The sequence below is a fragment of the Argopecten irradians genome, chromosome 8 (assembly GCF_041381155.1).
Source record: "Argopecten irradians isolate NY chromosome 8, Ai_NY, whole genome shotgun sequence".
In the NCBI taxonomy this organism is placed as follows: domain Eukaryota; kingdom Metazoa; phylum Mollusca; class Bivalvia; order Pectinida; family Pectinidae; genus Argopecten; species Argopecten irradians.
The window spans coordinates 12,021,568-12,045,233 of NC_091141.1; the positions used below are offsets into that span (position 1 = coordinate 12,021,568).

At 34.5% G+C, this 23,666-nt stretch overlaps 1 protein-coding gene across 1 annotated transcript; it reads right to left on the bottom strand.

Annotated features, from left to right (window-relative positions):
* Positions 1-4,165: 4,165 nt before the first annotated feature.
* On the bottom strand, positions 4,166-23,028 carry LOC138329370 (excitatory amino acid transporter-like). Its single transcript, XM_069276312.1, has 12 exons — positions 22,845-23,028; positions 20,954-21,111; positions 20,760-20,834; positions 20,372-20,498; positions 19,981-20,067; positions 18,903-18,945; positions 18,016-18,121; positions 17,779-17,905; positions 14,745-14,978; positions 14,101-14,295; positions 13,419-13,553; positions 4,166-7,735 (listed from the first exon to the last, which is right to left on the bottom strand). Exons 1-12 carry the CDS (start codon positions 22,871-22,873, stop codon positions 7,615-7,617), a joined length of 1,437 nt encoding a protein of 478 aa, XP_069132413.1. The 5' UTR covers positions 22,874-23,028; the 3' UTR covers positions 4,166-7,614.
* Positions 23,029-23,666: the final 638 nt, after the last annotated feature.

The window sequence follows — 23,666 nt, forward strand, 5'->3', positions numbered from 1 at the left end:
ATATATAAATCGTCAATAGCCAATGTTATATTCAGGAAATTCCGAGACACCAGGAAACTGTAGTGTCAGTGGTTTTGGAAAAAAATAACAATCCTATGCCGCATCCGGTGATGTTTTGTAAACCAAATGATGGTATAACAACAATTCTCTTTTGCATTTCTATATATTTTTTGTTGTTGTTGTTGTTGTTTTAACTGGCTGATAAGAGGTCAAAAAACTGATTACGAATAATAATTTGTTATTGGGAAACAATATTGCTGTGTCAAGCCAAATATGAAAAAATGCTGAAAAATTACCATTTTTGAGCTTAAAACTGTATTTTTTCATTTCCTGCGTTCAAATCACTACATATATTGGATTATTTGGTCCTGACATGTATTTGTTGTTCTATTGTGGGCATTTTGATATCTCATTTGTCTACTTCAGTCGAAAAATGTCAATGTTATGACTATTTTTTTCATTTTTCAGTGAATTTCGACTATTTATTAAACAAAATTACCACATTGATACTATTAAGTGTGTAATCAGTATCTACAATATCACATTCAATCACCAACAACAGGTTTTTTATGATCCATAACTGACCACTGACATATGTAGTCCTTTTAAGATCAGTAAACAGAAATAATACAGTCCATCTCATTCACGTCATAATCAACCTCGATACTCCAGGGGTTACGATCATTTACGACATCTACACTCCTGGACTAAAACGGTAGGCAACAGAACAGGTTCTTTGATATAAATCAAAAGAGCCGTATAACGGTGCCCTGTGGTTGACTGTGTGACTGAAATTGGGCGTCGCTCTCTCTGTAGTCTTCAAAAGATATTTTTACTGGCATGTGATTGGTTCAGAGTTTTTCCTCTGAGCTGCCTTCAGTTTTACCACGAGATAGTCAAGGAGTGTAGAGATCGTAATTGATCGGAACCCCTGGAGTATCGAGGATGGTCACTAGTACGCCACTACAATATAATAGAATAGATGAGGTCCGCGATGGCTAAGTGGTTTAGATGTCTCGTGATATTACCACAAGCCCTCCACCTCTAGCTTGCGAATTCGAATCCCATGTGGGGTAATTGCCGAGTATACCTCCGGTTTTCCTCCACCAACAAATCTGACACGTCCTTATATGACCTTGGCTAGTAATAGGACGTTTAAAACACAAAAATTAAATTATAAAAATCACAATCTGGCGGAATTCTACAAAATCAGTACCAGACAAATTTTTGCAAATCTGATATTAATGAATTTATTATTGTGGTATAATTGTATATATTAGATATCGTAGGCAATGTAGCATACTTTGGGGAACGATATCATAACAACAACAGACTGACAAAAAAAGCTATTGTTGTATACCATCTAGCCAATGTTTATGTCTATCTCATTATTGTCCCCAGTAACACATACAAAGCCATTGTCTGAATAACAAAAGAACGGATTAGGGATTGTGTTGACATTAGGTTGTTCGTCCTGACCGAGGAACTGAGCTTTTAATTAAGTGTTGACATTAGGTTGTTCGTCCTGACCAATGAACTGAGCTTTTAATTAAGTAAATAATGATTTAGCTACATTATTTGAATGATATTTCAGATTGTACTTAACCTGGCGATGTGTCCATCTTCAACATATTTGCTTATTATGCTAAAGCATTTTCTCTGTTACGATTTATTGATTATTATACATACGGTTTAATGTGTTACTCTTGCAAAATCGATTTCCATTGTCTTCATGTATATGAACAGTGAAGTTGGATCTGAAATCACGAAGTCTTTGTAAACCGTAACACAGTTTCGAGTTTTCAGGATAGTTAATTTCCTCTGAAATACTGCAAGGAGTAGAACGTCTCTGAAGACGAGATAGGTTTAAATATTATGTAATTCCATTACCTTTTTATATAACCAATGAATTCCTTTCTCTTGCATTTTCTACAAAACATATTATATATATATACCTTTGTCTAGTTTCCTTTAGTGTTTCATTTTGCTAAACCAGGATTCCTAAGAAAAGAATGGGGGAAACAACATTCACGCTAAAGGTATTACTAACATACCTCGTGATTTCTACGTCCGCACTGGCGACTTGCACAATGGAGGACATCAAAAATCTGAAGAGAAGGCTGTTTGAAAACTACAACAAACAGATGAGACCAGTATACAACCTAAGCGACACAGTGGAAATCGATACACTATTTTCCCATACGTCCATTTTGGATTTTTATGAGTGGACCGGAACGATCAGGATATCCACCCGACTGATATTGACGTGGTATGACTTCCGGTTGAAATGCGACCCGAGTGAATTTGGCGGTATAACATGGATTTAGCTCCTCTCTCGTATGGAAACCAACCCTTGTTACCCTCGGACGAATACCAAGATTACGGGTCTACCAAATTTGAGTTTAGAATATCATTCGACCCTGGAAAGATTTTGTTGAAGGTAATATGTACAGTGGACATGGCGAGTTTTCCGTCAGATTCGCATTTATTTTCAACAAAAATAATGCCACCATGCTGTCCTAGTGACGTCAAGCTCACACCAAACAGTTTAGACATATTCATTGACTATTTTACACCAAGTAAGGAATGGGAAGTTGTTAGGACATATGATGAAGAAGAAATACAATACCGACCCTACGTAACAGTTATTGGACATGATATTTATCTTACTAGAAAACCAAGGTACTTCATGATATCTTTGATAAGTCCTATTATATTGTTATGCGTTTTGAATTCTTTTGTGTTTCCACTTCCGGTTTCTTCAGGCGAAAGAATGTCCTTCGCCATCACCATCTCCTACATCGCACAAGAACTCCTGTCCAAAGTGTCTGATACAATGTCGGGCGCGTCCTACTTTATAGTGATAGCCATGACTTATAGTTGTTTACTCAACATCCTGACAATTCTAAGACTACGATGTGTGGACACACAAAAGGTCAAGGACTTTCCGTGTTGGTTAAATGGCTTTGTAAATCTCTGGATGTTCACAAGGAAATGAAGGAAAAGAAACAGGATTAGAGCAAAGGAAAGTTGCAGTTCAAAAGATAAAATTGCAAGTATCTCGAGATTTATTGAGAGGTGCTTTTTAGCATAACTAAAACAGTCCTTTTGATAACTGCCTTCACAGTCAATAAAGATTTAGTTGTCAAGATAGTGCGCGATAGAATTGTATTCAAATACTTAATGCTCTCTCAATTTATAAGATGATTTACGTCATTAATGTTTCAGCATTTCTGTTTTTAATACAAATCAATACGATTATTTCATGGTCATATCTCTAATTTGGTCTTGCTTTTTTTCCCAGGACATAACTGATTGGTCATTTATGTCTGAAAGAACTGTTTGAAGTATGCCTAGTGTTTAATTTATCAATTAAGGAGTTGCATTACACTTTTCATAATAGCATTCAATAATTTAGTGCAGTCATCATCATGATAATAATGTAATTGATGACGTTCATAAAGTAAATCTTGTTGGTCTTGAATCTATGAGATCTATCATATCCTTGATTCTCCAGAAGTTACTGTCACTGTCGTTATATCCACCCATTTCATAGTAGATGAAAGCTCAATATGCGGCAACAGATTGTTTAGTCCTTAAATGCACATAACAGAATCAAATAACGCGACACTGATTGTTTTTGAAGTTTGGGTGTAACGTAAGTGATAGTAAACCCTGGAATTGTTTTTTGGACTTTGCTGTTATATAAGGGAACGGTTCAGGCTTTTTTTTTTTTTTTTTTGTGAAGTTTCGAGTTTTCTTTTCTGAAATAATTTGAATGCGAAAGTCCATTTTGGTTTGTTTAAGATGTGAAAAAAGCATGCTAATTTTTAAAACGCATTTGTATAATCTTTGACAATGCTGTTGCTTTAAATGTGATGTTTGCTACGTATTACATATGCTTTGTTTAATTTTGTGTGTGTAGAAAACAATGTGTTGCTAGTTTATACTGAAAACAGCCAGCCATGGCATACGGCCATGTCAAAAATATCGTAAGACACAAGTGTAATAACGCGTCACCTGTAGTTTTGACGTCATAATATATATATGACGTCGCATGATTGTTTCATTAGACGGCAATCGTGCTGGATTTTGACTGTTTTATGAAGAGACGAAATTTAATGTTTTACTTTAAATATCTCTATTCATAAAAGTTATATGATAAATAGAATCTTACACTCGGGACTATGTGATATGAAATTTATCAAACTCGTTAATTAACTTGAAACGGTTTTGTGTTTCTTCTAATTTTTATTTCCTGAAATACAAACACAAGGATGGTTTTATACTTCTTTTACTAATTCTCACTGCCTTCTGAATCCCCTTTGAAATTATACTCGAATTAAAATGTAAATGGTATCTGTTGTAATAAAACCATACACACTTACTCTTCATGATTTTGATTAATTTCGAAAATCATCAAATTTTGCAAATTTGGATGAATTGGCGAATGCGACCCCGCTAATATTAGCATATACACTGTACTCCACTCTTGAGGCATTTTTATGTATTTATTTTGTGATTTGTTGTTGTTTTGAAGTTCAGTTGTAGTTGGTCTGTGTAGCTGTAGTTGGTTCTGTAATAATAGTCAAGCGACCCGATTAGTTTCAGAGGTTTATCGGTAATGATGTTTCATGATTTAAAACATACAACCGAAATCGATAAATCCTAATTTTCAATGTAGTAGTTCGAATACAAGTTATTTTCTAAATAGTGAACTGGTTACAATATTGAATAAACAATTCTTTTGTTTTGGGGAAATATTCATAAAAAGGGAGAAACTAATTATTTTATGGTAGAGTACATAATATATGTTTTGCGTGAAAGGAGCCGACGGGAAGATTAACAATAGTAAAATCTTAATTAAAAGTAATTAAATAAATTGACCAACTACAGATTGTAGCAAAACAAGATAATTTCTTAATATGAAATAATCAAAGCAACATGACATTACATTACATGACAAATGACATTACTTCCGAAGATGACAACATCACCGATGCTCTTGATTATAATAAAATACAGAAAGATTTATGAGTAAATATGCTAATTCTAAAGACAATAACCTAGTTATGGCTAACAATTCAATCACTACAACATGTTTTAATTTCATATTTACAACAAGTATTAAAGGCAAATAGTACACGATTGTTGTCTCAAAATACATCATGTCTGTTCAATAAGATTCATTATTTAAATCCTTATAATCTATATTCCCACAATAATCAACATATGCAGATATTATTATAATTACAAGCTAACCGATACTTACATTATATATATATCATTGGCTTCTTAGGTAAAATATGTGTTTTCGTTTAAATATCACATACAGTGTCTATAACTATAATGACAATAAAAAAAGCTAACCGAGTTTTATAACATATAGGTATAATTCTTTTTCACAAAAAATAATACGGGCAGCCACTTGAAACGTCATGATATACACGTGCATATCAAAAGGTCTCCAATACTTTTAAATGACATACATGTATGTATCAAATTACTAATAAACGTTTCTGTCATAATTTGCGTGCCCCTATGTTTTGGCTGAGATGACCAAGATTGCATTTTACGGTCTCGGAATAGCAGTTGAGACTGCTTGTTTTACACGTGTTCATAGATATTTAACTGTCGAAAACAGATATATCTAGATTTAATATCTCATGAAAAGTTACACAATATAAGACCACGATCGAGAGCATCGTGGGTAGCGATAGGCCAAGGACATCTCCTTGCAGGCGGTGTATGGGATTTGCAAATTATTTAGTCTAGATGAAATAAATGATTATTCTAATTACTGGTTTATGTAAATAATGAATGTACTTGCAATATTTCCAACGTTGGACATTTTATTTTGCTATAATTAATATCGATGCTGCTATCGTTTGTGCGATGAGGAGGTTTTGCCGAGTCATCTCGGTTTTCCCTGTCGACACCAAAATAAAACTTGTATTGTAAGATAGTGACCGTGTATTCTGTTTATCCTGCAACTTTTTCATTATACATACAGAAGATGGTATTCAAAACGAAAGCAAATTGCCTGATATTTACACGATTTCGCTTAAAGCGAAATGCTTCTTTGATGATCAAGAAAAGATGCTTTTACTAAATCGAATAAGTGTGTACTCCTTTTTACTAACGTGGGAAATATGTAAGCGACGTCATTCCGGTGATTGTGACGTAACTGTTTGGCGGGACTGACTGCCGTTTCATTCACTCCTACTAAAAGTGACGTCACTGGAATGTTCGGGATCAAGTCATCAAATTTAGAAATTGAATCAAACGAAAGAAATTAAACATCTATTTACTGACATCGTAATATTTTTCTATTTCAACTATTACAGGAAATTCTTATTATCTGGTATCTAGTTCTGTGCCCGACTAATGTCGATATTAGAGCTGAAAATGCACTGTTTCTTGATATTGTTCCGCTTCTTTTGTTGACTTTAAATTCGTAAAATGAACTTAACCCGCGAAGGGCGTCAGAACGTTTGTTTTCAACGGGAATAAACACCGTAGTGATAAAGACCTTCCAAGTATGGCAACAGTGAATATTTGCATCAGGAAAATTGGGACACAAAAAGTCGATTTTCTCCAAATGTAAGTAAGTTACACTACATTAATTTTGCTGGAACACTTAAAAAATCGTTCTGATTTCAGAACAATTAGAATTATGAAGATACCTCTTACAGTATTTTTATTATAGATAATGTAAGTTAATAATGGTTATATTTACAAAGATAAACCATTATAATTAACCTATAAAGTTAACGTTACACATGACAGGACTTAACTCAATAGGTTCAAACTCGATTTTGATAAGGTCCCGCAAAGCGGAGACCGCCATATTTTATTTGAAATACACTGTACAATCATAATACCTGATAAATCGCTTTGTGTTATTAACTACAAAAATGATAATTAAATCACTGAACAATTTACACAATTAATAAGTAATAATAATATTTAAAATAGGTTATATACAAATATATACAATAACATAGAATTCTTACCTATAAAAATAGTCAAGCCACGCGAATAGTTTCAGAGGTTTATTGGTAATGACCATTTAAACCTCTTGACTTATATATGCACTGGATGGCTACAGGTGATAATCATAGGCAAACCGGCTTTCTCAGCTAAATTTTTGACAGACGACACGAATACAATAGTTACACACGCCTTGACCGCCGTACGGTGCCAAAGGGTAAAAAATATATTCTAGGACAATATGATAGCTTCCGCTATCACTTAGTAATCTACCTATATAACGCGTATCTTCCTTTGATTAACAATTTCAAATTGACCGAAACATCCGGAGGTTAATCTCCCTTTTGAATTCATACGTGTCGGTCAGAACGATTTATTGACTTCAAATATATTGCAGACTAATTGATAAGCCGGCACATTTTTCTCATATTAATATCTAAATGAAATGTGTTACACTCTTTGATAAAAATATATATATACACAATATATCTTAGCTACTAAATTATACTTTTGAAAGTTCAATGTATTTACAAATAATCATTAGTTTCATAAGGGTAAAATATTCCTTATGATATATTTCAATCGTATATATGGAAACAAAGTTTTAAATTTTATTGTTTTTCACACAATTTCATCATTCCTATCATGTTTCTTTCCGTTCTCTCTGGGAACACACAATTTATCCACCACCATGGCACACGTGAGAACATGTAGGGCGTTACTCGCACCACGAATCCGATCTCTGGAAATATAATAAATCGATATTCCATGTTTAGAGTTATCTTCCCTTGTGTGTAAATATTGTAGTAATGACACAAGGGCAGATAATTCCATTATTTTCAAATATGGTAAACGTATTTTCATGAAAATACAAGAATAAAGGGTGCAGGTTATAAAGCTTTTCTCTGCAGCGTCACAGAAACTGGTTTAATCAAATTGTCATATAGTTTGATTAGAGCAATTTCTTCTTTAGTATCATTTTATTCTCAATAGAACTAAGCTATCATTTTATCAAGGTAAACCGCAGGAAGACGCCCAGATACAAAAATAATAACGGTCTGGACTACAACATATACTGAAGGAATTCTCCATTTTCACAAGAAAGTCAATCTTGTTGGGTTTCTTTTTACCGTTTAAAACATTCTCCATACGTTCTAATGATCCAACTTATCCGTAAACCGTCTTTCAAATTTATACAATACAGGAAGCGAATATTTGTTTCTGAGCCAGAAACGAATAGCAAATCTTACTCTTTATTAAAGCATTGATGTCACTATTTTTTACTTCATCGGAGTATGAAAGAAATTTTGTTTACAACTGTGTGAGTTCGCGTTTGTGACGCCATGAGAACGTCTGATTTTCGCGCCATTATCAGATTTTCTCTTCAGTGTAATTATTGTTGATGTGGAGTTGTCATATCAAACAAAATACAAGTAGACAGAAGTTTTAAAGCTGCCATGCCGTCCACATCTTTATTCAAAGAGAGGCTTGGTTACATATAAATTTAGGAATAGCGAATCATAGAAATTATATTCCGGATCTCGATATTTTACGGAACGAAATTAGATAATGTTCAACATCCCTTTTTCTTTAAGAAAAAGACTATCTAAGGTAGCACTGAACATATATAGCTTTAACTTGAAATATTTGGTTTACCATAAACACATCTATGATAATGTCTCTTGACTAGCAGATATATATGACTAGAAGTTAAGAAATAAAGGTATTACAGTAAACTTACTGAACTTGTGTTCTCCGACTTATTATTATTATTTTTAACAGTGTCCTTCACATAATTTCACCGGCAGTATAAAATGTCCTGTTCAAACAAGTCTTTAGGACCTTTTAAACACACTAACTACTTTAACTAACTATAACTACTAGAAACAAACTTTAAACTTTGATTGGAACTCATCCGAAATACTGGAGTTTCCGAGAACCACCTATTCTTTGAGGAGATTCACTTATAACGAACAAAGTCTTTCAAATGAGTAGGTTCTCTCCTTTCCCTTCCAGACCTTCTGGGTGGTACGTTAAGGCTTCCCTTTGTGGTTCCTTCCATGGTTTTAGATGGTGAAGTGTTAGGGGCACACTTTTCCTCATCGCGCTTAATCAGGCTTGCTCGATTGTCCAACTCATGGCTAACACATATGGGTTGATGTTATGGTACCGTAATATCACTCTTGTCCGGGGTGTCACTGTTGCTGTGGTAACGTGTACACGGTGACCTATCGCGGATAATTGCCTCAACCTTAGTTGGTCGAATGTGCATTCGATTTCTACGGTACACAGCACCATTCTGAGCCTGTATCATGTAGGTAGAGTCACTACACTGTTCCAAAACACGACCTAGTATCCATCGTTCATGTTCCTTGTATTGAAAATAGACATTCTGTCCTTCCTTCACATAAGGTAGATCACGAGCAGTCTTGTCATAGTAACGTTTGACACTTTTCTTCCGACTCTCGCCGTTTTCGTTTAACCACGTCATTTTCCTCGCGACCATGGTTCAAATCTGGGAGGAGCGTACGCGTTCGTCGACCGAATACCATCTCGTTAGGACTGAGTCCTGTATCCTGTCTAGGCACGTTCCTTAGTTCCATAAGGGCCTCGTATTGGTCCTCTCTGTTTCTGGTACATTTTATCATAAGATGTTTGATCACTTTTACAGCTGCTTCAGCCTTGCCGTTCGCTCGCTGATGCTGAGGAGATAACGTCACATGGTTAATACCCCATGTCTTGGTAAAGTGTTGGAATTCTCTAGAGGTAAATTGTGGTCCTCCATCTGACACAATTATTGTTGGAATTCCAAAATGAGCGAATTGTTTCTTCAGAACGTTCACGACAGCAGTTGAGGTTACCTTTGAGAGGTAATCAACCTCTATGTAGTTGCTGTAATAGTCTACAGTTATCAGGTATTGTCTCCCTTTTATCTCAAATAGATCCATACCTAACTTTTTCCATGGCTTGTCACCATCATTATGTTGTTTGAGTGGTAGTTTCGTAGATCGAGGTGCCATCTCTTGACATGCCTCACAGGTTTCCACCATCTGCTTTATTTCAGTTTTCATACCGGGCCAGTATACTGTACCTCTGGCTCTCCTCATAGTGGCGTCTAATCCAACATGTGATTTGTGAAGCTTAGATTTGATGTCAGCTCGTAGTGATTTGGGTACGATGACAGCTTCTCCTTTCACTATCAAACCATCTATAATCCCCAGAGTGTCTCTTACATCGAAGAAGGGCTTACAAGGATTTTGAGTAGTCTCCCTTGTTTCTGGCCATCCAGTTTCTATAGTGTGCATTAAGGTTTGAAGATCAGGGTCTGATGATGTGGCGTCACATATTTCTCTTAGCCATTTGTCTGAAATGTCCTCATTGACCTCTATGTTCATGATGCGAGGTCTAGCTTCGTCAAGATATGCTCTGCTCAGAGTATCAGCAATGACAAGTGATGTCCCTTTAAGGAAACGGAATTCTACATCATACCGGTAGAGTTTCATGATGATATCCTGAAGCCTCCTTGGGGCACTGCTAAGTGGTTTCTTCAGTATTGACTCCAACGGCTTGTGATCATTTTCAATTACTATTTTCCGGCCATATGTATACTGGTCAAACCGTTCTGCACCATATAGGGTAGCGAGTGCTTCCTTTTCGATTTGTGCCCACTTCCTTTCCGAGGAAGTAAGTGCTCGGGATGCATACTCCAATGGTTTTCCATCCTGCAACATAACAGCACCGATACCATCTTTGCTACTGTCAACCTGGATTACTAACTCCTTGTTGGGATCATAGTATGCTAAGACTGGTGTAGATGTGAGTGCCTGTTTTACAGTAGAGAAACATGCATCATGTGTCTTTGTCCACTTGAAATCTACATCTTTACGTGTAAGCTCACGTAGTGGTTCTATCATTGTCGAGAGAGAAGGTAAGAACCTGGCCATGTATTGAACCATACCACAAAATCTTCGCACTCCTGGAGCATCAGTAGGACTGGCCATTTTCAGAATGGCCTCAACTTTCAGAGGGTCTGCTTTAATACCATTGGCGGTAATGGTATGTCCATGAAAGAGTATTTCCTTGAGACCTGTAGCTTTCTTCTCTTCATTAAGGACTATGTTTCTTTCTTCACATCGCTGATAAAGAATCTCTAGTTTCTCTTTGTTGTCCTCCAGAGCGATTGCGTCTGACGCGCCTTTTCCTACAACAATGATATCGTCAGCTATGGCGAAAATACCATCTAGTCCTTCTAGGGCTTCGTTTAATTTCCTCTGGAAGATTTCACTAGATACCTTCAGTCCAAAAGGTAGTCGAGCCCATCTATATCGTCCGAATGGAGTAATCATGGTTGTATATTCACTGGATTCTTCTTCCAGGCGTATATGCCAAAAAGCCTCCTTTACGTCTAGTTTACTAAATACGCGGACATTGTTCAACTTTGGCAAAACATCGTCAATTGTCGGTAGTTTGAAGTGCTCTCTTTGAAGGGCTGTGTTAAGTACTTGGGGGTCCAAACAGATCCTAAGTTTTCCGTTTGCCTTATGGGCCACCGCCATTTGACTTACCCAAGGTGTAGGTTTGGTAATTGGTATCAAAATCTGTCTCTCCACCAGACTGTCTAATTCAGCCTTGACTTGATCTTGGAGTGAGATTGGTAGTTTTCTACAAGGTAGAACTTTAGGTTTTACCTCAGGGTCAAGAGTAAGAGTTGCCTCCCCTAGGTCACCCAGTTTGGTAACAGTTGATGATTCCACTTTTCCAATGAACCGTTCATTGTTTATAGTGACTAGATCCAATTCTTGTATGGATCTTAACCCAAGAATGTTCTGTAATCTATTATTGACTTCAACAAATTTCACAGACTGTCCCTCTCCTGTTTTAGGATTCGTGACCATGAGTTCCGTCTCTCCCAATGGTTTGAGTGTGCTCTCATTAAACATGTGTAGGGTGAGAGTTGTTGGCTGAACTTGTTCTCTCCGAACATATCTTTGGTTGATGGTATTTACATCAGCTCCACTGCCTAGCTGAAATTTCACAGAATTCTCATTTACAGTTATGGAGGCAGTAATTATGTTCTTACTCTGTTTAATCGCGACAGAGTGTAACCACTGGTCGTTTCCATCTTCGTCGAAATCAGAGTTTTCTCCCTCCACACCGACGATATGAAGATTTTTCTTTTTGCATTTAACTTTGAAGCGGTTTCGTCAATTACACTGGGTACATGTCTTTCCCCATGCTGGGCATGCCTCCTTTTTCATAGTGTGTGTCCGTCCACAAAATTTACACTCTCTGACAGTTACACTAGCATTTGATTTCCCTGTAATTAGGCCTACTGTTCATCGGTTGTTTTTGTTTTCCCTTAACATTGGGCTTGGTAGTGGCTTTCAGTTCGTGTACTTTAGAGTCTTTATAGGCAGGTTCTTTCATTTGACTCACCTGTCTATTTGCTTGTTCATAAGATTGACAATATTTTGATTGCTCTCTTGAGGGTAAGGTCGTCATCACGTAGTAGCAGTTGCTGTACTTTTCCAGTAGCGCTGAAAACTATTTTGTCCCTTATTATCCTATCTTCCTGTGTCCCGAAATTACAGGATGCTGCGCGTGATCTCAATTCAGTCAAAAATTGATCAAAAGGCTCAAAATACTGTACAGTCCAAAATTTGTGGGACTCGGCGACCTCGTTTTGTCTAGGATTACAGTAATCTCTAATTTTGTTGAAAACATCTACGGGGTTATTCTTATCCATCCCGTCTTCCCACGTAAAGTGATCGTATGCCTTCAATAGGGCCTCCCCTCCACAATTAATTATTGTTGCGGTTTGTATTTCGCCGCCCATCCGTGAGATTCCACTCGCGGTTAAGTATATTTCGATATGCCGTTTCCATGTTTTGAAATTCTCTGACACATTTCCTGAATGAATGTTTAATTCGGGGGGTAAACGTAAATTTGTGTTGATATGCTGGGTTGCCGGTACGGCCATTGCCTCGGCTGCGGGAAGGAAAACCTCTTGACCTTCTTCACCCATTATTTCATAGATTTAGTCATAGAACAGTTCAACACTTACGTTGTACGAAGTACAGTTCATAGCATACGACCGTCACCGCTGCCACCATGTTGATGTGGAGTTGTCATATCAAACAAAATACAAGTAGACAGAAGTTTTCTTAGCTGCCATGCCGTCCACATCTTTATTCAAAGAGAGGCTTGGTTACATATAAATTTAGGAATAGCGAATCATAGAAATGATATTCCGGATCTCGATATTTTACGGAACGAAATTAGATAATGTTCAACAATTATGAAGAAAAAGAATCGTCCGATTAGAAAGTCGGAGTTAATATAAAAAAAATAATTACATGAAATTGAATAAAGAATTTCTGAGAATATCCTCAATGAACCTCAATATTCTCATGATTTGTACTTACGTATACCACTCTAGAGCCATAAGGAGCCCAACAGCTGTCGTATCCACGTTGATAGACTCAAGAACAATGATGATGATAACAATAGCAGCACTCGGTATGGCTGGGATGGACAGTGAGCTCACAGTGGCCAATAATCTTTTGAAACAATAAATGGAAGTTAAGATAGTGCGCATTGGCAATTACAGACACACGTACACAATTCACACAATTAAACATATACTATATAGCTTAGACATTTAATGCGTCTTCTAGTGTTGTAAGGAGAATGAGAGATGTTTACAAAATTGTTATAATAAATTGACAAATGAGAATCTACAGGACAAGGGATCTTGACCCCCCCCCCTTTAGTCTCACATTTGATACAGCTAGTATATGCACGGTATATATCTTCGACGTGAAGTTCGTGATCGTCGGCTATACATTTTATGCGTCGAAGTCCCGATGGGTCGAACTTTTTTACAGTGGTCCCTCTAACTTCGATTCATCTCATTATACTGTATATATAGCATACCGTTAGACTTAGCACTTAAGGTGCCATATGGATTCATCCTCGTATAACTTTAACAAAAAACGAAGATTTTTACATGTGTGCTTCTTGAACTTAAGGTATTTTATATAGTTTAGAAAACATGATGTATATTTACAATGTTAGTTGAATATTATACATGTAATATGTATTTACCCAGTAAGTAGGACATCTGCGGCAGAGTGACCAGTCCCGGTCAAGTTGGTGATGAAAAGGCTAGACATTACAATGAAGTAGACACTTCCTGGTCGAGACAATGCGACCCCTAGCGGTACGACAAACCGGCATACTTTAGAGTCACAATTATTCATATTTTCACAGGTGTTGATCATCTCAGGCATAGCTAAAGCTCTGAAATAAATCAAGTGGTGCCATGTAATTTCATGATGGAACATTCACACCTGAATCTTTGTAATAAACTATCTCAGTCTTTGAATCAGAAGAGTTCATTTCTGACTACATGGGCAGATGAGTTGAATAAATCTAATAACGCTGATTCTAGTTACATCTTGTATAAGGAATTATGCTTTCAACGTTAAGCATCGCACTATTGTCAGCAATTGTGTACCTCGTAGAACTACAGAACCAGATCGCTGGAAAAACAATTAATTTGTATAGGATGGGAGCAAGGGAAACCTGGACAGTTATTCGACATTATTTTAAATTCGTCGCCTAAATAAGTTGGTTGGCATACTTGGAATTAAAATGAAATTATATAGACGTTTAATAAAACTTGCATTATACTTACATGCAGTATTTCGAAATGAATCTTTTAAGAATTAAAATAAATGTTTGCTTACGAACTTGCAGTTCCAAAAGTGGCCATCCATGGTCTGACCGCAGTCAGAAGGAACTTGAGTGGATTTTTGCGGACAATGATAAAGTAAACAATGGGAATGATGACGAAATATTGTACCAGTATACCAATCGTATAATAGAGTATGAACAATCCCAGACTCCGGAAGGTGGCCTCTATACTCTCGACACGGACAATTGACACACTTATCAAACTAGCTACACCTACTGGAGTAAACCTACAATAGCATAAACATCATAAACAATTATTGGCCTACAAAAGTATAAACATCATAATCTTCATTGGCTTACAAAAGTATAAACATCATAATCATTTATTAACCTACTATAGTATAAACATCATAATCATTTATTGACCTACAATAGTATAAACATCATAATCATTTATTGGCCTACAAAAGTATAAACATCATAATCATTTATTGGCCTACAATAGTATAAACATCATAAACATTTATTGGCCTACAATAGTATAAACATAATAAACAATTATTGACCTACAATAGTATAAACATCATAATCATTTATTGGCCTACAATAGTATAAAAATCATAATCATTTATTGGCCTACAATAAGTATAAAACATCATAAACATTTATTGGCCTATAATAGTATAAACATAATAAACATTTATTGACCTACAATAGTATAAACATCATAAACATTTATTGGCCTACAATAGTATAAACATCATAAACATTTATTGGCCTACAATAGTATAAACATCATAAACATTTATTGGCCTACAATAGTATAAACATCATAAACATTTATTGACCTACAATAGTATAAACATCATAAACATTTATTGGCCTACAATAGTATAAACATCATAAACATTTATTGGCCTACAATAGTATAAACATCATAAACATTTATTGGCCTACAATAGTATAAACATCATAAACATTTATTGGCCTACAATAGTATAAACATCATAAACATTTATTGACCTACAATAGTATAAACATCATAAACATTTATTGGCCTACAATAGTATAAACATCATAAACATTTATTGGCCTACAATAGTATAAACATCATAAACATTTATTGGCCTACAATAGTATAAAAATCATAAACATTTATTGGCCTACAATAGTATAAACATCATAAACATTTATTGGCCTACAATAGTATAAACATCATAAACATTTATTGGCCTACAATACTATAAACATCATAAACATTTATTGACCTACCATAGTATAAACATCATAAACATTTATTGGCCTACAATAGTATAAACATCATAAACATTTATTGACCTACAATAGTATAAACATCATAAACATTTATTGACCTACAATAGTATAAAAATCATAAACATTTATTGGCCTACAAAAGTATAAAAATCATAAACATTTATTGACCTACAATAGTATAAAGTATCGACATCATAAACATTTATTGACCTACAATAGTATCAACATCATAAACATTTATTGACCTACAATAGTATAAAAATCATAAACATTTATTGGCCTACAAAAGTATAAAAATCATAAACATTTATTGACCTACAATAGTATATAGTATCAACATCATAATCATTTATTGGCCTACAATAGTATAAACATCATACTCATTTATTGACCAACAAAAGTATAAACATCATAATCTTCATTGGCCTACAATAGTAAAAACATTATAAACATTTATTGACCTACAATAGTATAAAAATCATAAACATTTATTGGCCTACAAAAGTATAAAAATCATAAACATTTATTGACCTACAATAGTATATAGTATCAACATCATAATCATTTATTGGCCTACAATAGTATAAACATTATAATCATTTATTGACCTACAATAGTAATAAACATCATAAACATTTATTGACCTACAATAGTTATAAAAAATCATAAACATTTATTGGCCTACAAAAGTATAAAAATCATAAACATTTATTGACCTACAATAGTATATAGTATCAACATCATAATCATGGTAATTGGCCTACAATAGTATAAACATCATACTCATTTATTGACCAACAAAAGTATATAAACATCATAATCATTTATTGACCTACAATAGTATCAACATCATAAACATTTATTGACCTACAATAGTATAAAAATCATAAACATTTATTGGCCTACAAAAGTATAAAAATCATAAACATTTATTGACCTACACTAGTATATAGCATCAACATCATATATATTATTTATTGGCCTACAATAGTATAAACATTATAAACATTTATTGACCTGCAATAGTATAAACATCATAAAATATTTATTGACCTACAATAGTATTAACATTATAAACATTTATTGACCTGCAATAGTATAAACATTATAAATATTTATTGACCTACAATAGTATTTAAACATTATAAACATTTATTGACTTATAATAGTATAAACATCATGAACGCAAAGAAACATTAAGAGTAAAAGTTGCCCGAGAGCGACTACCTCTGTATAGACCTAAAGACCGTCGTCTGAATAAGACAACTTTCTAAGAGTTCCAAATGGTAATTTTTGTACAATTTGACCTGTGTATACAACCACTTGGGTATTTTTCTTGGTCTCTCGGGTGGTCTTTATACACAGGTTTGACAGTACTGTAAAACAACTTTCTTTCTTCTTCGGCTTCTACATTTCGCGATTTTAGTTTCACATCAAGAACGCGGAGAATAGCTTTCGCGGATTCAAAAGCTGAATTGAAATACCTTACAATATAATCAACGAAAGAAAAACATTTTCAAAGTAAATTTAAAGACCATAATAAGTTAAAAGCATATATTTCAGATTAAAAAATACATAACATATCCCATGTTATTTTGATATTCTGGGCGTATTTCTCTGAAATCTACTTTATCATATTACGATAAAATTTAAAGTCACCACAAAAACTATTAAGTGATTTGATCAATACAATATTAATAGTGATACTAATTTTTACCATATTAAGCATTGCATAAAACTATCTTTACCATGGAATTTAAAACTGTATTTAGAATGTTAATAATAAATAGACATAAAATTGTCTTTCCATACCAAATAAACCATTGCATGATCTTGATGAAAATATCGGAGGTAGCCCTGAAGAATGGGACAAAACTAACGCTGGATTCCTTCACTGTACTCGCGGCTAGTCCAACAACAGCCGATATCAGAATCACACCTGGAATGTATGTGTACAAAAGTTCTATATGCATTCTACGGCACTTCATTTTGATGAAAATGGAATATTTCCTTTAATTTTGTGGTTTATACCAAGTATTAAGTATTTACCTAAAACGTTGATGTTGTTCACAATGCCGACCTCTCGGGTATAGCGTGGTAGAGTTGAGTTGGTGCTGTTCGTCAATACTGGATTAACAACGTACCGCGTCTGGGTCTACAATTTATTAGATCAACATTATGTTATACCGTGACTGATCATACAATTTATTAGATCAACATTATGTTATACCGCGTCTGGGTCTACAATTTATTAGATCAACATTATGTTATACCGTGACTGGGTCTACAATTTATTAGATCAACATTATGTTATACCGGGTTTGGGTCTACAATTTATTAGATCAACATTATGTCTACAATTTATTAGATCAACATTATGTTATACCGTGACTGGGTCTACAATTTATTAGATCAACATTATGTTATACCGTGTTTGGGTCTACAATTTATTAGATCAACATTATGTTATACCGTGACTGGGTCTACAATTTATTAGATCAACATTATGTTATACCGTGACTGGGTCTACAATTTATTAGATCAACATTATGTTATTACCGTGACTGGGTCTACAATTATTATCAACATTATGTTATACCGTGACTGGGTCTACAATTTATTAGATCAACATTATGTTATACCGCGTCTGGGTCTACAATTTATTAGATCAACATTATGTTAATTCCATTAGAAATGTTATGCTACTGCTTTTTGCTATCTAGCAAGATTTGATTTGCATACAGGGGTGAATATTAACATTATGATTATATTTAAAGATAGTTTCATTGATAAAGCCTTTTCCTAAAAAAATAAGCCTTTTCAAAAAAAAAAGTGGACTTTTAGATATAGTATATTAATTAGATAATGATACCAAGCTTATGGTATGTTTGATAGCAATTTAAAACGGAACACTATAAAGAAAACGTCAACCTCACCTTCTGAAAGCAGGCGCTAACTATGTTGTCCGGTATCATGTTACTAAAATAAAAATATAGAAATTAAAACATTTTTTATATAAACCATTGGATATGTAATAGTCGTTTACACTCAGATCAATAAAGTTTCTTGGATTAAACATTAAAAGGACTATATTCCGATATGAGAAGCCTGATACTTTTGCTGAATTATTAGTTAATATGTTTAGATTTTATCAGCATCGCGTTGTCCTAGTGAGAGATGAATGTGTAACAGTTCCGAGTACTTGTCAAAACTATATTGCTCTAAACAAAGCCTTCCTTTCTCCTCTGAAAGGATCAGTTATGTCATGCTATTTAGAGTTGTCTCCCCTTACTTGACATATTTGATGGCAATATTAACTATCTGTATATATACACAATGTACATTAATTATTTGAAATTACAAATATCAATTTATTTTGAATGAATATGAATGATTGAGAGTTAATGATGAATAAATGATGAATATATCTGTAAATAATGTGAAAGCGGTGAAAGTTTGTGTTCAAGATTAGAATAATCTATTGAAATATGGAAATTTGTGTGCAAATCCTTCTGTGAAAGGAACATAATGTTATTTATATGTCTATTGAATAAAAAAAATTGAAGAAAAAATGTTAATGTGACACAAAGCACAGGTAAGTTCAGTATAATTAGATTAACCGCGACATAAATGGCGGAGATACCCCTGGGCCAAAATGGTAAAACAGTTTTCTTTCAAATAATTGATAGAAAAGTAACCAGAACTACTAACTGTGAGGCTGTTGAATTTATCAAGGAGAATATGTCGCGATATCCCCATTAATGCTAGTTTGTGGGAGATATGCTGAGTCATTTATCGATTTCTAACAGTAATACCAAAAAGGTTATCTTACTTGTGATTGTTCCTGTTTCATCCCCGTGTTTTAAGAAATTAACTTGATCGCGAATATCGCAACAATTTTTCTCCACAAATAAAATATACCACACAGTAGTTAAAGAAGGGAATCCACATCATTGGTATGCATTTTGTATGACACCTTCGAACATTTTTTGCTACTGAAAAAGCATTTCTCACCGTAATAGATCAGCAACCATGTCCTGTGTCTGGAGATGTGAGGAATCTGGAGTTGGCTTACTATTTGAGGAAACATACAGAGTATCGCTACCTTGACGGGGAAACAAAACATATAGACTTCATAATAACATAAAGCATTACAAAAGCCATACTGTAGTAATTTTATTGGAGAAAAAAAATTGCTGCGGAATTATGTGATCTGCTTCCATTACGATACGAGACATACAATTCTTAGCCTAGATTTTCGACTTTGTAGAAGAAGAGAGAAAAGCAGGAGGTTAAGAGTGATAAATGCAGGTGGTAACTAATAGAAGCGTTTGTCTGATTTCGGAAATGACGACAAAATAAAAATTAATTTGATCATGAGAATAAATTAAAACAGGATTTTGACCTACCTGGCGTAAATATAAAGTAAATAATAATTCCAAGTATGGCTCCAAGGAAATTCGCTAGGACCAGAAACCCTAACGACAGTGCGCCGACTCGACCACTAGACTTCCGGTCAGCATTGACTGTTCCTGGTGGTATATATATATATCGAATCAAAAAATCTTTATCATACGTTTATATATCTAGAAAGATGGTAATGTCATTATTAAATAAGACATAAAACACAATATGCCATATTAATAACTTTTTATTGATATTGTCGATTGCGGTCATTGCCATTTTCCAAATGCATTGCAACATCCATTCATGTATCATGTTCTTTAACATGTTACATTTGCAGCAATAGAACGCCAATAATTTTTTGTTACACTGAAACATCTGTTTCCTACCTATGATTATACTGCTGGAAATAAGCGGTATTATCGTCAACAGCAACATCCTCATGAACATCTTGCCTGGAAGTTCTGCACAAATAAACAAATAACTTTACAAACCTTTGAACAGCATTCAAAGAAATATTATTTTTCCAGAGTGTAATCAAGACAAAATCTTTCGATTGAATGATATATATATATATTCTTACCTAGCCACATGATAGCGTCATCTGACATGTCTGCGGACCGGAGTCCAAATCCAAGGCCAAACCCCGTCACTACGCCCAGTCCTACCAGAACCAACAAAAGGTTTCGCCTCAAGCATGAACAACGACCATTTCGTTTTGCCTTGCGTTGTTCTGAAACTCTAAATCAGTTTAATTACTTATCACAAAGGAAATCGGTAAATATTGACCATCGATGTAAATAGCATCGTATGTTACTTCATTTTTATATAAGCTTAAAAATCACATTTCACTTGTGTTTTCACACAACCAATATCAGATTATCTTTGAGTCAATTTGACCAGAAATTCACCAGACCCTAAGACCTAAATTGAAGTCAACTCTGTCAAATCCTTTGTAGGTCAATTTCGGGTCACATATACACCCTAAACTGACTTTTTAATCTTTTTAGGCTTTGACTTTAAAAGTTTCACCTGTGTAGTCTTGTAGGTCTTGTATTGTTGGCATCAGATGTCTTTGTAAATGGGACGAATTTAATAAGCCGCAGGCAAGAAATGCATCCACTAAGTGACCCAAGCAATTTTACTTATAACAATGATTTCTATAGCTAAAACGTTAAAACGCGAGGACAGGAACTATACAATACATAAAGGTAAAGAGGTGTTTAAATCACCTCCGTTTAAACTAATACTGTTTTGCATGTCCATATAAGTAATCAATTTGTACATAACAAATTTGATAAAAGGTGTGCCTGGATAATTACTTATGTTAGGTACTACTGTTGACCAATAATTAGTTGTGTCCATCAGGTTCGGAACATAGGTATGTTACCAAATAGCCACGTCGTTATGTTTACTAGTGTCTGTAATAGCCACAGCAACGTTTGTTTGACCTAGTTTGATTTAACAAACGGATAAGCATTGAGTCTTTTTATACGTTGGCATGCATATGGCGGTTCTGAAATAAATCACGTCAACATGATTGTGTTTCAACTGATACTAATACACATATTCAATGCAATGATAGCATCTGAGCATAGTGAGAAGACGTTTTAAGAAAAAGTACATTATTTGTTTTTTAATTATCATTTTGAGGCGTTTTCAACAAATCTACATATTTTGCGCAAAGTGCAACGGATGAACAAGTTTTGTTCTCAAAACAGTCGTCTCATAGTCAGGGTTTCTAAAATATATTATAAATAGAAGTATTTTTCTCAATTGAAATGCCCCTTCATTTATGCTATTTTTATGTCAAAAAGGACTTAATGTGAATATTTTGAGTCGAATTCGGTCAATCATTCGCTGGTCGCACCTGCTATAGACACTAATATAAATAATGTCATGGTTATTTGGTGTTAAAATATGTTACAAACTAGTGGGACGTACATTTTGTCGAGTTTTACAAACTTCAGAAAGGTCAACAGTAATATCTTATTTTAGCCGTGATACATACACATTTGTTTTGTTTAACTTTACCATATAAGTGATTAATAGCATGGAATTTTAAACGGAGGGGCCAATAATTTAGTAACATGATGAAATGGTGCAAGTTTTAAGTGAGTTGGCGCTATGATATATGAGAAATTAGGGCCAAATCAAGCCCGTGGTCGGAGAGAGAAATAATGTATTTCCCGGCGAGGTATTAAAATCAGTCTATAACTGCTGTAGCCAATTGCCTTTTACCTAGGCGATCGGAGGTCGATTCGCTGCACTGACACAATAAAAACTAAGGGTAATATCCTACACTTACACCTCCCCCGCGCTTACATCCTGGTCATCGGAAGAGATTTGCATATAATTTGCATAACTTGATTCACAATCGACTCATATATAAAACATAGACTTCTTATTTGAAAAACTAGTGTAGCGTTTTGTAAAATGATCAATTTGATGCTAATGTAATTGTATTTACTTACATAGATACTGGCATACCATCCACTTCCATGATGAAGAGAGGAGGAACTTGCACGCGGTGTAATCACATGTGCGTATGCACGTTCAGTAGACATAGTGTTGTAACAGTATAGCATGTAATGAATGTCGTACAGTAGGGCACTACTGTCAATGTGCGTTAACTTCAAACTGACAACATCATTTACATGACCCAAAAAAAGACTATTAAATTGCTTTTTGATGTTTTATGGTTTTGTATACAGCTAAGGTAGAATCCAGTTACAATATGTGTTATTCAATAAAGATTAACATTTCTTGAAACATATGCATATTCATGATTGTGTATTCATATATTATGTTTCAAAGACGAACAGCTTAATTCGACTTGAGTTATATTGTAATGTCGGGGTTGCACACATGACCCTCCATACCTGACTGGCTTATACAGCTTAATCTAATATTTATTATTTCAATGTATGTGCATATCGCAAGGATTACCTTTTGGATATCCTATTGAGTTAGGATACTAATTTGTACTCCTCTTATGGACTACTTAAATGAATATTTTGTGCACTCCATTTGCTGGTCCGTACCAGTTGTACCAGTAAGAATCTACCGTATTTGTAACGTAACACACCATGCCTTTCAAATCGAACCGGTACAAGTGCTTCGTTTCTTGAAGCGTACCACTTAGATCCAAGATGGCGGAAGATTTAATTTTTGTCATCGAAATTTGCTTTTTGAAACACTAGCCATAAGAAATCAATTTTCATTGAAAAATGCTTTACAACTGTAATATATGTCCACCATATTAACACGTTCCATTAGGCGGTGTCAAATTAGTA